The 15,601-nt window shown below is 42.3% G+C and overlaps 1 protein-coding gene and 1 non-coding gene across 2 annotated transcripts; both read right to left on the reverse strand.

Moving 5' to 3' along the window:
* Window positions 1-212: 212 nt before the first annotated feature.
* Window positions 213-15,601, reverse strand: LOC103180192 (zinc finger and BTB domain-containing protein 11). Its single transcript, XM_042334036.1, has 11 exons — window positions 15,106-15,601; window positions 12,354-12,586; window positions 11,647-11,878; window positions 9,203-11,028; window positions 8,213-8,389; window positions 7,124-7,330; window positions 5,959-6,103; window positions 4,795-4,912; window positions 4,286-4,444; window positions 3,563-3,738; window positions 213-2,647 (listed from the first exon to the last, which is right to left on the reverse strand). The coding sequence occupies exons 1-11, from the start codon at window positions 15,413-15,415 to the stop codon at window positions 2,082-2,084; spliced, it is 4,149 nt and encodes a 1,382-aa protein (XP_042189970.1). The 5' UTR covers window positions 15,416-15,601; the 3' UTR covers window positions 213-2,081.
* trnas-uga lies at window positions 9,029-9,100 on the reverse strand. The gene has a single exon. It is a non-coding gene; the product is annotated as a tRNA-Ser (tRNA).

The raw sequence follows: 15,601 nt of genomic DNA on the forward strand, positions 1-15,601 counted from the left end.
TTGGTACATTAATTCTACTCACATTGCTTATAGAAATGTGGGTAGGCACTAAGAGTGGATGTCTGTTGACTCTAAATAAATCTTCTCTTGTGATACAGCACAATAGTGATACTAGTGGTGTTGACTCGTTTGGTGTGAGCTGAGATTTTGCACTGAGTGGCATAACATTTGGAGACTTACACCCAAACAGAACTTCTCCCCAAGCTGGAAGCTATGGTTGAAGCAAAATGAATCAATTTATTTGAAAGCAAACTTGATGCACACAAGGGAGAAAAGGGAATAGAGGTATAGAAGATGTGGAGTATGAACACCAGCACAGGCAATTTCAGCTGAATGGCTCCTTTCCATGTCATATCGTTCTACACAATTATATAGTAAGGTCCTGTGTTATATAGTGTGAAGCACCTGGAGAGTCATGTACAAGATGTCTTCAGGCATAGTTGTGTACAGTCTTAAAAGAAACAATGTCCCTTCAGAAATGCTCCCTCCCTCAACATTTCTATGGGATCTCATCCCATGGTCAGAGAAGGCAAGAAAAAACTAAAGTTTGAGAAAGGCATTGCAATTGAAAGGCATAAACTTGGCAATTCCCTACTAGGTACAACATGAAAAATAAATAAAAACTATTTTAAACATAATGAAAATTAATTTATTTAGCAGCCAGGATGACTAGGGCTTTTACTGATAGCAAAGCAACAATTAAGTTCCAGTTTTGACCACATTATATGAAGAGAAAACTATTCTCATGAACAAAATTTGAACTCAACCTTGGATAACAAGACTGCATAGTTTTTCGTAATTTAATAATTCTGCATGAAAACTTATAGCCACAATATTGATATTTTACAAACAAAACCCCTCTCGTATGTACTTTCAGAGAGCTTTTTTTCCTCCCCCTTATTAACTGCTGGAATGCATTAAAACAGAACAACCAATGATCCTTCAGTGTTCTAAATTCACATGGATGTCTCTTGCAAGCACTTCTGGCTGCATGTCACAGACACAGCTCCATTAACAGAGGCAAGTGACTAAGACTACAAAGATACATACATGTGCACATCACTTATGTATAAACCAATCTCATATCCACATTTATTTACATAAATTACACTTTCACAAGCCACTGACCCAATGAAGGCCTCCCATTTGATTGACAAATCCAAAGTGAATCAGAAAATGTATTTCTGTAACCTGGGACACAATTGTATCAGTACTTTTGCCAGGTCTTAAATCTGGAGAATTGTAGTTTGAATTGTTGATGAAACATGAATTGGACAACCTTGTTTTATTTCTCCAATATTACTGATAACATGGTGGGAAAACAAATGGAAACCTTTCTAAACAGATATGTTTACATTCCCTTTCAAAGATGTCAATAACCCTAAAAACAGGGCCTGAAGTTAAAATGTCAAAGGAGAAAAATATACTGTAAATTTAGAAATTGTAGAACTATAATCCTTTACGAAAAAAAATCTTAATTCACTCACCTACCCACAGTCCTTGTAACTCACCTATATTCATTGTAAAGTTTTTAAAAAAACTTGGTTGGACCTACAATACTAATAGTTCAGGAGTACAAATCTATCCGTACCCTATTCTCAGGATGTCTGTTTTGTTTATTTTCATTCCTCTGTATTCCAATCAATAAGTACAGACTTTCCACACAAAATACTGACGCAAGATGGTTTGCATTTACGTCACCTGGATACAAATTGTGAAACCGTGCCTAAAGTAAGGATGCAAAGTAGAAATAAATTGCATTTGCTTTTAAAATAAGTGGAAGTTTACACCTTGCTTCAAAGCGTCACAAACTAATTTTGCTCTCATAGCTTCTGGTCTTGTAATCTTACAATTTAATAGGTTCTCTCATCTCCTCCTATCTTTGCATTGGTATTATTTGCTTACTTGTAGATCACTCAGTGATATATGCGAAAGCCTGACAGTATACATAAATAAAAAGCCCGAATCAGTGTCTGGTTAGTTACCTGCATAAATCTATTATCATGAAGAACTTCCATATTGCCAGAATATTTGAGCATATTGCCATCTTTCAGGTCAAGACCTAAATCAACTCCCTTATTTCACTCAACCTCTCCAATGTGGGCAACCTCAACTTCTACTGTCTCACCAATTTCAGTGAGTTTTGGTCCTTGCTGCTGAGACAAGACATAGTTGACCACTTGCATAATTCCATGGTCTGTTAGTGAGGGCAAAATCTCTTCTTGATTTTCTACAGCCTCCACAGCTTCCACGGCCTCTGCAGCTTCCACAGCCTCTACAGCCTCCACAGCCTCCACAGTTTCAACGGTCTCTCCAGTCACTATGACAGTCTCAATTTCTTCGCCAATTATTTCTGTCTTGTCCAATTCCTCTTGCATCTCACCAGTTAGGATTCTGATGGCATGCTCTACCTGAGTCCCTTGATTGTGAAACTGCAAGGTGTCCTTCTCTAACATGATTTTGCCAGGGACATGCTCCTTGTGAAACTTGGTCATGTGTTTGCGTAGGCTGCGGGCATCAATGTAGGCGTCATTGCACACTGGGCAGACGTAAGGTCGTTCTCCGGTGTGTGTTCGCACATGCCGCTTGAGAGAGCGAGCATCAGCCCAGGCTACACCACACGTCAAACATTCAAATGGCTTCACTCCTACATTAGAAGGAAAATAATTTCTAGATTACCTTCTTATAAGCAAACATGTGTAGAGTCCTGTAGCTCAGTGGTTAGAGCACTCGCTTTGCAAGCGAGAGACCTGAGTTCAATTCCAGGCAGAGGGCGAAACCTTGGGCAAGTTTCCTTACTCCACGCGCCTAATAATAATCCCTCCAAAAAACAAAACAATAATAAATTGGTCATTTTCAATCCACGACTGTTTGTGGGACATTGCTGTGCGCAATTGGCTGCCGCGTTCACCCACAAATATACAGTCAATTCACTTTACAGTGTGTTCTGTGAAGTGCTTTGGGACGTCCTCCCGACGTGAAAAGCGCTATATCAAATGCAAGGATTATTATTATTATGTGTCATAACAGGGTTGCACTGTGATACCTCTTATACCTTTTGATCTACAATGTAATTGCTAATGTATTGCACTAATGAGTAACAATTCCCTAGTTTATACCAAGAAATTGAAGAGACCAAATGGGAGATAACTAATTACCCAAGAGGAAAAAAGGGGAACGGCAGGTAAATTGCACCTGCTAACAGTCTGTTCTGCATAAAATGTATCATCTTAAAAATGGGAACTCAATAAAAATTAATCTGATTTTAAAATATATATAATTTCTACGAAACTCAGGTGGTCAATCAGTAAAGATTTTTAAAGAAATGTTTGATTTTTGGTGTGGTTGCGATTTAGTGTCACAGCAATATTTGCTTCTGTACCACATTGCGACAACTGAGTTGTCCAAACATTTACCTGAATTGTAGTTTAAAATTAAAGCTAATCTGACTTTCACCCAGGCTTTAATAAACAAATAAATATCAAAGGGTAATTAGTAAATAGAGAAAAGGACACACTAATATGGCAGAGATGTTCTTTGAATTCTGAGGATCAGTTCTTACCCTGATGATTGTTCATATGCCTTCTATATTCTCTTAGCTGTGAAAACTTCTTCCCACAGTGCTCACAGGTACGATCCAGAATCTGCTTGGCTCTGCCTTTTTTTCCATGAGTGGCTTTCTTCACATGTCGTCTGAAAAGGGCTTTCTCAAAGAATTCTTTTCCACAGACAGTACATCTGAAAAAACAGGCACTTGTGTTGGGGGCATCTCCAGGATGTTGGTGACAAGGACTATAGTAATAGTGGTGCAATGTGTTTTTAAAAAAAACATATCTAGGACATAGATTCTGGTCCAACTGAACTAATCACACTTCTGAAGAAGTTGTTCATTTAATGAAGCCCCGTCAAACACACTTCCCAGAAATGCAGTTAATAAACAAGTGTTCAGCTACAATTCCTCACAAAGCAAGTTTGAATTTGACCATTCCTGGGCATGGGAATGACAAATATTTCCACAATCAGCAGAAAAGTATAATTAGATTATATACTGGTCAGCATCATATCAAACTCAGCCATGTCTTTACTCCCCCACAAAAATAGAATAGTCCCTGCTGACATTCCCTATCCAGGATCAAATTAATTTTTGTGAGCTTTCCTTAACTATTCCTTGAACAATCAATACTATAACTACATGACAATGTGTCACACCAAATATTAATACTACCAGCATTTTATTCAGGACATAACAATTATTCTCCCTCAATAGACATTGAACTGTACTCACTTATATGGCTCTGTAACAGAATGTGCTTTTACATGAGAATACCAGTCCTTCTTCCAGCTGTAACACTTCCCACAGAACTGACACTGAAATGGTTTTACACCCAGATGCTTGTACATGTGCTGCTGTAGGTCCCTTGCCTCATAGAAACTTCGTTCACATCTGCAAAAGTAAAGACGGGGGTTCTCAAAAGCCACATCAATATAGATGTCTTAGAAAACCCATATTATTAACACATTAAACGAAGAGCGAAGTACAGCCATTTCCATCGATATTGTAAATTTGGAATATCCAGATTACCGAGCAAATCACATAAATTAGTCGTGCTACAATGTGACAGTACAACTGAAGCCATATGTTGTATATGTGGTTATATTCTAATTTGATGCTAAAAACATTTCTGTCCCAAACCAGATTTTGTTTACAACAATAAATAATAATAATAGATTATCTTCAATGATCCACTTCACATGACATAATAAAAAGACAGAAAAAGATCTGATGTGACTTACTGGGTGCATTGAAAGCTTCTAATCTCAGGCTTCGGCAAGTGTCTTTTCAAGTGCTTGCTAAGTCCAGAAGCCCGTTTAAAAAACTTCCCACAAGTTGAACACAGGTACTTGGATTCACCTACAATAATTAAAAGAGTGAATGCTTCAAACAAGTAAAATTAATAACTGCCTCTTAAAGTCAAGGAATTCACAGAATTACAGAAACCATTACCACATGTAAATGGACCAGTCAGTCTAACTAGTTCATACTGGTGTTTGTATTCCACACAAGTCTGCAGTCCTCCTAATCCTCTCTATCATGCCCTTCAATTCCTTCTCCTTCATGCAGGGCACATTTTTTTTTGCATAAAATATTTAAAAATAAACAGTCAAGGTACAATATGTTATAAATGGATAGATCAGATATCAGAGTCCTGTTGCTCAGTGGTTAGAGCACTCGCCTCGCAAGCGAGATGACCTGGATTTGATTGGGCAAGTTTCCTTACTCCACACACATGCCTCTGTTTACCGAGTAATAAGTAGCAACCCGTCTGGGGTTCCTATTTACTGCTAGATAAACAGAGATGTATTAATCAACTGGATCGCATTCCAGAGGGGTAATAATTCCTTAAAAAAAAAATTGGTCACTTCAATCCACGACTGTTTGAGGGATACTGCTGTGTGCAATTGGCTGCCGCATTTCGCCCAAAAAACACACAGACAATTCACTTTACAGTGTATCCTATGAAGCGCTTTGAGATGTCTCGAAGACGTGATAAGGCGCTATATCAAATGAAAGGATTATTATTAAGATCAAATTCCTATTTGCATCTCTATATAAAAAAAACTTGCATTAAAGTATAACAGATTCTCCATTGCCAGTTTTTAATCCAGAAGAATAAAATGTTTCCATTTTCAATTAAAATATAGAGTGAGGAAATCAACCATTTCTTCACAATGTCAGCACAAAGGTTCAACCAGACTGTTCACTATAAGTTGGTTCATATCACTTTATAACAAGAGAATGCAGTTAAAAGTCCAAAGCAGCTTTATCTGATATTGATGGCTGATAGAGGCACAGGAAGATTTGGGAAAATACCACTGTATCAACAAAACAAGTTACACATATCTCATAGAGCAGGACACACTTCAGTGATCTCATTCTGAATTAGATCATTTGCTTACCGGTGTGAACACTTGTATGTTCCTGAAGACTGCGTTTAGTAGCAAAGGATTTCCCACACACGTCACAGCTGAATTCCCTCTTACCTTCATGGTGAGCCAGGTGTAATCTCAGACTGTGTTTATAACCAAAGGTCTTACCACAAAGCTAAAAAAAAGTTAAAATATGGAAATATTCTTCATTTATGAGAGCTGTAAAAATTCAGAGCCTTAGAACACACTTCACTGTATGTTATTCATTATAATATAGATATATAGCAATTCTTACCATTTTCAGTATTGAATTTGTTAGGTTGGTGATGGTGTGGGAAATGAAGAACATTCGTCTCCCCAGCCTAATTCTTTCTATGAAAATAGGCCAAAAATGTGATTGCATTTTTACTGGCTGTTGCAGGCAAATGACTACAACTTTTAGGTAATATAAATTTACTGATATTCTTTTGAACCCCAAATTACTGTTGTTTTGAAGCAATCACCTGTGGCATTTAGCCAACAAAATTATGAAGATTCTTTACAGTATTTGTGTTGCTGGTGAAAGAAGATTTATACAACACCTTTCACATTGGGAAGACATCTCAAAATGCTTCACACAACCGGTTAGCCAACTGAGCCCAAGGGGAGAAACACGAATACTGCCAGTGCATTAATCAACTAAATAGAATAGTTGTAGAAAGATTTCCTTTAGTGACTGAGTCAAAGACAATTAGCTGATACTATTTTCTGTTAATATTCTTAATGTTTTTATTAATAATGTGTGCATGTACATATACTACATGTGATGATAGTTCCATGAAGGTTTTCCTTTTTGCATGACTGTATCGTAGATGGTAATGTGGGGAGAGGAGGAGTTTTAATGATGCTTATGAAACTAATCTAAACGTCAACATAATTTTAATTTAATTGTATATTTTTATATTTCAGCACTTTCCATTGCTGAACTAATATGTGGCCTAAACATGAACCGTAGAATATAATTTTGGAATTTTAACTCTATCATATGCCAGTCTGAAATGATCAACATCCCAATCAAATCTGAAAATGTTTGTTCCCCAGAATCAAACTGTTAAATAACTTTGATACCGATCCCCTGCAAAATAGAACAATTTTCTAAAAATTAAGAAAACCTTGAATAACTTCAGCCTGCCTTTAAATGCATATGGATCCTTACCTTACACATGTGTGGTTTAACTCCTGTATGTTTCAGCATGTGAAGCCTCAGATTGTAAGGTTTGGGCAAAGTTTTTCCACAGATATCACAGATAAACTGCCTCTTTGTCTTTCCTCCAGAACTCTCATCTATTTGTTCAATATTTCGTTTGTGCCGTAAAAGATGAGCAAGCAGAGAGGCTTTGTAGAGGAACTCCTTCTCACAGAGCTACAGCGAAAGAGAAAAATATTGAAGTTATACCAACATTAAAAGTAAAAAATGTGGCATTTCTCTGTTGTATGAAATAGCACAAAGCAGACAGGGCGGTTTCATTTTCTGCTTTTCCTGATTCTACTTTTCTCCTCCAGCGCCTTGGGACGTCCTCCTGACGTGAAAGGCGCTATACAAATGTAATTTGTTGTTGCTGGTATACTATTGGCAAAGGTATTTACAGCCCAACAGCCCCTTGCCAAATAGCCAGCCAATCTTCACATCTAAACATGAAATAGTGAATAATGAGAATAATTCAACCACTGGAGAGCATCACAGCTGAGCCTGCCTGCACATGCATGGATTTCTAAAAGAAAAAATAGAAATCAAGAACAAATTCACAACTGTCATTTTTCTATCCCTAGGCAAGGCCTTTGAGATCAAATATTACGCCCCACCCCAAACAGACATACGACTTAAGCCTGAATGGCTCAGTAGCATGCCAAGCAGTGCAGTTATCCACTGCACCAGCAGTGATCGTATAGCTTAATTTCAGATTGCTCTATAGGTCTTCCCTCTTCCTACAGGTATCTTGTATCCTGCAGTACACCAGTAAATTCACTGATACTGGCAAGAACGATATTGGTCACTGACCTGTAAAAAAAAAACACAGATGACTAACTATGTTAGACAGCACACAGGAACTAAACTGGAATCAAAAATGACCAATATCGTTCTGAATCTGTAAAATGCTAAATCTTGTGTAATTTTATAGATGTCCTGCCACACCATAAAAATTAACCAGTTGATATTTCTATCATCCACACAAGACCGTAAAAGAAACATTTCACTAGGACCACCATTGAGAACAAATAGCTTTCAATCCTTCAAAATTCTCACCGGGCACTTGAATTCTTTGCTTCGGTTGTGTTTCATCATGTGCATCATTAAGGTGTAGCGCTTTGGGAAAACCTTCCCACATTCACCACATTTGTGTTCTGTGTCTGCATCATCTCCCTCTATAGGGGTTCGTTTTGGCTGCATCTTTCTGCCTCTCTTCACCAGTTTCTGTGCAACCTGTGGATGAAACCATTTCCAATTTTATAGATAAATAACAATACCAGAGTCTGTTTTCTAAAGTTTTCAGAACCCTGAGTTATTCTTCATTTTTGTGAGGATGTAAATAAATCTATCTGACTCCTTTTCAAGTTTTTCTTTCAGAATCGGCTGGAGATATTGGAGTCAACCTTTGACACACATCAGGAAATATAAGCATATTTCACAATCATCCTACTGTGCTTTGAAAACATGCATCTTAAACACCAATTATGCCCATTCATGATGCTAGTGAGACATTGTATCGTGAATGAATCCGGGACCATTATTCTTCTCTCTTGCTAATTCATAAAAGATTTTTTTTTGACACTGCTGCCAGCCAAGCACTGGATTTGTTATAACACCTTATCACGTCTTTGAGACATCTCAAAGCGCTTCAAAGAGTATACCATAAAGTGAATTGACTGTATAGTTAGTGGGCAAAACGCAGCAGCCAATTGCGCACAGCAGTGTCCCACAAAAAGTCATGGACTGAAAAGACCAATTATTTTAAAGGAATTATTACCCCTGGAAAAGCAATCCAACAATTAACTAACAACTGGGTTCCTAGTACTGCTAGGTAAACAGAGGCACGTAGAGTAAGGAAACTTGTCCAATGTTTCACCCTACTGGGAATCACACCCAGGTCTCTCGCTTTCAAGGCGAGTGCTCTAACCACTGAGCTACAAGACTCCACTACAATCACACTATTAAAAGTACTTGACTAAGATCCCATCCCAGCCCCCTCACTTGCTGACCACAAATCACAGTAGACAAATTGCACCTAGGTCTTACCTGCTGAGTTGCTGATTTCAGGTTGGATTTTCTGGCACGTAGTTTCTTCTCAGTACCTTTGTGCAATCGGATGTACCCACCTTCACCCAGAGTACGCTGTCGTAATCTGCTTTTGTAACTATCATCTAAAAGGCATTTGGATGATGAGGCAACAGGAACAGAATTCCCAGGATTATGACCGTCATTAAATTTTGGTGGTCGACCACGCTTTCGTTTTAGTGGAGGTGAAACACTGTCATTCAAATTGTCTGTAGACTCCTCTTTTTTTATGTGCAAAGATTCGCTTTGCTGTGTCCCCACAGAAGCGTCTCGCTTTGTTCGCACAGGCCCGTCCTGCTTGCTCGCCGCCGGCCCGTCCTGCTTGCTCGCCGCCGGCCCGTCCTGCTTGCTCGCCGCCGGCCCGTCCTGCTTGCTCGCCGCCGGCCCGTCCTGCTTGCTCGCCGCCGGCCCGTCCTGCTTGCTCGCCGCCGGCCCGTCCTGCTTGCTCGCCGCCGGCCCGTCCTGCTTGCTCGCCGCCGGCCCGTCCTGCTTGCTCGCCGCCGGCCCGTCCGGCTTGCTCGCCGCAGGCCCGTCCGGCTTGCTCGCCGCAGGCCCGTCCGGCTTACTCTCTGGAGAGCAGTCTCGCTTACTCTCTGGAGAGCAGTCTCGCTTACTCTCTGGAGAGCAGTCTCGCTTACTCTCTGGAGAGCAGTCTCGCTTACTCTCTGGAGAGCAGTCTCGCTTACTCTCTGGAGAGCAGTCTCGCTTACTCTCTGGAGAGCAGTCTCGCTTACTCTCTGGAGAGCAGTCTCGCTTACTCTCTGGAGAGCAGTCTCGCTTACTCTCTGGAGAGCAGTCTCGCTTACTCTCTGGAGAGCAGTCTCGCTTACTCTCTGGAGAGCAGTCTCGCTTACTCTCTGGAGAGCAGTCTCGCTTACTCTCTGGAGAGCAGTCTCGCTTACTCTCTGGAGAGCAGTCTCGCTTACTCTCTGGAGAGCAGTCTCGCTTATTCTCTGGAGAGTAGTCCTGCTTACTCTCTGGAGAGCAGTCCTGCTTACTCTCTGGAGAGCAGTCTTGTTTACTCTCTGGAGAGCAGTCTTGCTTACTCTCTGGAGAACAGTCTTGCTTTGTCTCCACAGACTCATCTTTTCTCGTCTCTATAGGCTCGGCTTTCTTTATCTCTATAGACTCAACTTTCTTTGCCTCATTTGTTTCAGTCTCATTCCCGTTAATTATAGTTGTATCCATCTGCTCTTTTCTGGAAGGCAGTTCTGTGACATCCTCATTATTAAACTCCATATTCTCTAGTTCTCGTCCAACTACAGTGGTTTTTACAAGCTCAGATTGTTGATTAACTTGGTTGCGTGCATCACTACAGTCCTCCGTGGGGCATTCCAGAGCATCTTCACTTGGCTGAATATTCAGTTCTTCGATTTGTTCTATTGCTTTGGATTCATACGTTACTGCTTCATTTGTGATCATATCTTCCATATTGGATGATGCGGCTTCAGGGGGTACTGGAATCTCTACAGGAAGTACTATTGTGATGGACCCTTCGGTGTTTTCAATATTTTCAGCACCCTGTTGTTCTGAAACATTGACATCCATGTTCACATCTATCTCACCAATATTGTCTCCAGAATTCACCATTTTTATGTCTCCTTTCTGGTACACAGTGATTTTTCTTTCCTCCAGCTGCTTGTGTACATGTTCACAGATCTCCAATACTTCATTCATCAGTAGGTGGCGTGCCAGGGTGGCAACATCAGCCATGTGACAGAAGTCAAACGCCAAGATAGATGTGTAGGCAAATTCCAGCAATGGAAGAAAACTGGTCTTACTAAACCCTAGAGAGAGAGATGGTAATATTTTTTGAATACTGTATTTGATTTTCAAGTAGACAAACCAAAGCAAACTAAATAGTGCATTGATTCAATTTTCACTCCAATGAGTTACCAATCTCAGCTATATCACAGTGGAAGAAGAATAGATACCAAACACTTCCCATTAGTTGGGAGAAACTGGTGGATTAACCTTCCCAGAACACAAATCACAAATTTCTTGGCAACTGGTTTACAGCACCTTTGGAAGAGACCTGGTGGAAGGTCATCTGACTCATTGACTACATGTGGTACACAGACCTCGAGTCCAGAAGGGGCAAATGGAAATTTAATATGAAATAAACTCGAAGGGAAACAAATGAATTAAAATCTCAAATATAGTATCAGCTGCTTAACTGTTGGTAAATGATTAGGCAAGTAGAAAAATTAATGGGTCCCTCCTGTACCTCAACACTTTCCTGGAATTATTGGAATTTATATATCTGCAATGATACAGTGAACTAAATTAACATAATGAATACAAACTGCTGCAATTTAATTATAAATCATCCTAGTCTGTCCCATCGTACAACTGGTATAGTTATTCCTCACCTTGATGAGCAAGTTTTAAAACTTGATTCATACCTGAGAGATCCACAACAGCTTCGTGACTAGAAACTGCTCCCTTTTCAATGAAGAGTTCTCGAAAATACTCGCTGCTTGCTGCCAGAGTGGATTTATGTGCTTTGTACTCCTCTCCCTCAATTAGAAGCGTGACATCACAAAACTGGTTGGACAGTCTCTGAAGGTTGAGTTGCTCTAACACCTTCTGACTGTGCTTTTCAGATTTCCGTTTTACCAGACCTTTGCTGTCCACCTGAATAAAGATTTTTAAAAATTGATTTATAAATAATAAGTATCATCAAATTGTATACTGAACTGCACCGCTCCATGTGCCTGTTACACCAACCCCCACGCCCCTCTCTCTTTCCAAGCTCCCACTACCTAGTCAGATCAAGATCCTTGTATTAACCATCAAATCCTGCCATAATCTTGCACCACCTCTACAAGCTCTTTCGGCTGTATTCTCCCTCACTTGTCTACATCGCAGGGTTAATACTTGCCAGAATCAGATAGGAAGGAGGAATTATTTTTCAATTTCTAGCCCTTCCATACATACTGCATTTGGTCTATTGCCATTTTAACTGTAAATGTTCATTAAACCATTGTCAATTGAACTACTAAACTTTCTCTCCCGCCCCCCCCCCCCACCAGTGCTCCCCCCCGCCGCAAAAAACAAAACACTTTTGGTTGGAACGTTAATTTCTGTGATACAGCAAAACATTACTCACAAATACCAATTCTTGTTTTGGGACAGTTTTCTTTCTGGTAGACCTTGGTACAGTATTGAGTCTTCCTTCCGAGTTGCTCAACTCATCATCAGTTTCATTACTATCTCCTATTGTTGGAGTATCTATTCCCAACAAGATTTCCATTGTATCGGTGGACAATGATCTGTTTCGATCAACTCTTTCCTTGCACTGAATGCATTCTCTGATGTAATCTTTCACTTGCTTAAATATACCTTGAAATAAAGCAAAACATCATCAGCAACACAGAGAGATAATGTTAGGACACATCCCACAGGTGAGGGAGACAAGACGAGAACTCAGTTCCTCTTTTCAATCCAAAATATGCATAGTAAGAATAGTTTTCAAGTTGCATTTCTTTTCAAAAGAAACAATAGGAGTACCAAACTGATCTGCCAAGAGAATATAGTCACTAAATCATACTGCAAATCATTTATTAAACAAGACTGCTCCAGCCAGGTTGAACTTTCCAGAATCCTTACTTTGATAAACAGGTAGATTAGATCTATGGATTGCAACACTTTTGTTTCTTTTCCTGAATATCTTGACTCATTTTTATGTTCTTCTGGGGTACAATTCTACATGCATTGGTCACCTTCTTGCAGCTATTATTCACGTGTGAGACTTCACAGAGTAAGGGTATTGCAATGAAGTCAGATCCTGCCAATACCCACATCTCTAGTGTCACTAGATATCAACCCGGAAAGCCAAAGTGCTAATGACTAAGGGTAACCTAGCTGGACAAACAGCGGGAAGCTTGCCAGACATTGCTACGCAGTTCTAGCTGTAAAATCCAGCAGTACCGCAACACAATCCTCTAGGGAAAGATATGCTTTATGCAGTTTTGCTTTTCCGGAGAGAAAATTGCTAAGTAAAAATTTACACTGTTCTAAAACCCTAAAGCAACACAAAACCAACCATGATAATGATGTTACTTGGATATCAAGTTGTAGTGCATTATGGTGGTGCAAATCTTTTTCAAAAAATGATAGCTGTTAAGAAGGCACATAAAAACAATTATATGAAACCTTATTCTCCATCATCTTTAGGTCACTATATTTTGTACACATTCTTTTGAACAATGTGTTCCCAAACCTTTGTTTAATTAGTCCTGATCAGAGGTTTGTGAGTGCAGTTTGTGTTCAGTCTCCATTCAATCGTGGGGAATCATCCATGACCACCATGAAGACTATGAAAGCCCTGGTTATCTGGGATGAGGGAAAAATCTCTCCTCTCCTGCATCTTTGCCCACAAAACACACCATCACTCAACTTTGCAGTATATCTTGTGAAGTGCTTTGAAACGTCCTCCAACGTGAAAGGTGCTACACCAAATGTAAAGATAATAATCACAATAATCCTTATAGTGCCACATCACGTCTTCGAGACGTCTCAAAGCTCTTCACAGAATATACCGTAAAGGGTTGCGACTTGTGTGTTTTGTGGGAGAAACGCGGCAGCCAATTGCGCACAGCCATGTCCCACAAACCATCGTGGATTGAGTGACCACATTTTTACATTATTATATTTGTCGGAGAGTGCATCTATGGCCTTGCCCCTTCCTACTTCTCTGACCTGCTGACTCCCTACCAACCTGCCCGCTCCCTCCGTTCAATGGGCTCGGTCTGCTCCATGTCTCCCGCCTGACCCGCCCTACCATCGGTGGCCGAGCTATCAGCCTCTCTACCCCCACACTCTGGAACTCCATCCCACGGTCCCTTCGCCTCTCTTCCTCCCTCGTCTCCTTCAAGCCCGGTCTCAAGACCCTTCTCTTCGACCGTGCCTTTGGTCTCCCTCCCAACCTCTCTGCCTTCCCTCACCCCTACACCCCCCCTCCCCCATTGCTCGGGCCCCGACACCTGACTGTTCAGCGCTTTGGGACGTCCTCCCGATGTGAAAGGCGCTCTATAAATGTCATTTTGTTGTTGTTGTTTGTGTGTGGGGAGGGGGGAAGATTATATGGATATATATATATATATATATATAAAATAATCCTCGCATTTGATACAGTGCCCCATCGGGTCCTTGAGACATCCCACAGAAGCGCTGAGCAGAGAGTACAGTACAACCTAATTATCATCACCATCCCCACCATCTTCTTGATGGGGCCTTAACCCACGAGGTCAATGATGGGAGCCTCCATTTCCCCTAATTTCACATAAATCAGCAGAACACCCCCCACCAACACCCCCTTCCCCCTTCTCGGCTAAAGTGACCATTCCCTTGTGCCCGGAGAGGTGTCCCAACTCCGTCTTCCCCCACAGTCTGGGACACGGTGTCCCAACTCCGTCTTCCCCCTCCACCCCCGGGGCCCGGAGTCGGTGCCTCAGCTCCATCTTCCCCCTCACACCCCTCCCCCCCCCTCCCCGGGAGTCGGTGCCTCAGCTCCATCTTCCCCCTCACACCCCCCCCCCCTCCCCGGGGCCCGGAGTCGGTGCCTCAGCTCCATCTTCCCCCTCACACCCCCCCCCTCTCCCCGGGGCCCGGGAGTCGGTGCCTCAGCTCCATCTTCCCCCTCACACCCCAACCCCCCCCCGGGGCCCGGAGTCGGTGCCTCAGCTCCATCTTCCCCCTTCCCCGGGAGTCGGTGCCTCAGCTCCATCTTCCCCCTCACACCCCTCCCTTCCCCGGGAGTCGGTGCCTCAGCTCCATCTTCCCCCCGGGGCCTCGGGTGCCGTGAGCGTCCACGGGCCGCCCTCCCCTCCGCCTCCCCCCTCCGCCTCCTCCCTCCTCACCTCTCCACCAGTAAGTCTGCGAGATGTTCTTCCAGGTCTGGTCCCGGGTGAGGTGGAAGCCTTCGGGGCTCCGGTGGAAGGAGGCGATGAGCTCCCGGCGGGCGTCGGCCTCCAGCACCACCTGCAGCTCGTCGAACTGGTCCTTGTCCTTGCGCTTCTTCTGGTAGTACAGGGTGCCCCGGCGGACCACGTAGCAGGCGGCGGCCTTGCGGATCTTGCGCTTGACGTTGCCCTCGGTGCCGGGCGCGTACGGCTCCCGCTCGTTGGTCAGGTAGCGGATGATGGCCTTGTAGCTCTCCTCGTTCGACATCTCACGGCTTTTCCTTTCCAACCCGTCCCCGTCCCCCCCGTCCCCGTCCCCGGGGCCCTCGGGAGCCGCGCACTCACTCACTCACTCACTCACACACACACACTCACTCACACACACACCGCCCTCTCCCCTCCTTCCTCTTACTGCCGCGCCTCGGCTTGTGGTGAGGAGGAGGTGGAGGTGGAG

Source organism: Callorhinchus milii, unplaced genomic scaffold (genome assembly GCF_018977255.1).
Source record: "Callorhinchus milii isolate IMCB2004 unplaced genomic scaffold, IMCB_Cmil_1.0 Scaffold4, whole genome shotgun sequence".
Taxonomy (NCBI): Eukaryota; Metazoa; Chordata; class Chondrichthyes; order Chimaeriformes; family Callorhinchidae; genus Callorhinchus; species Callorhinchus milii.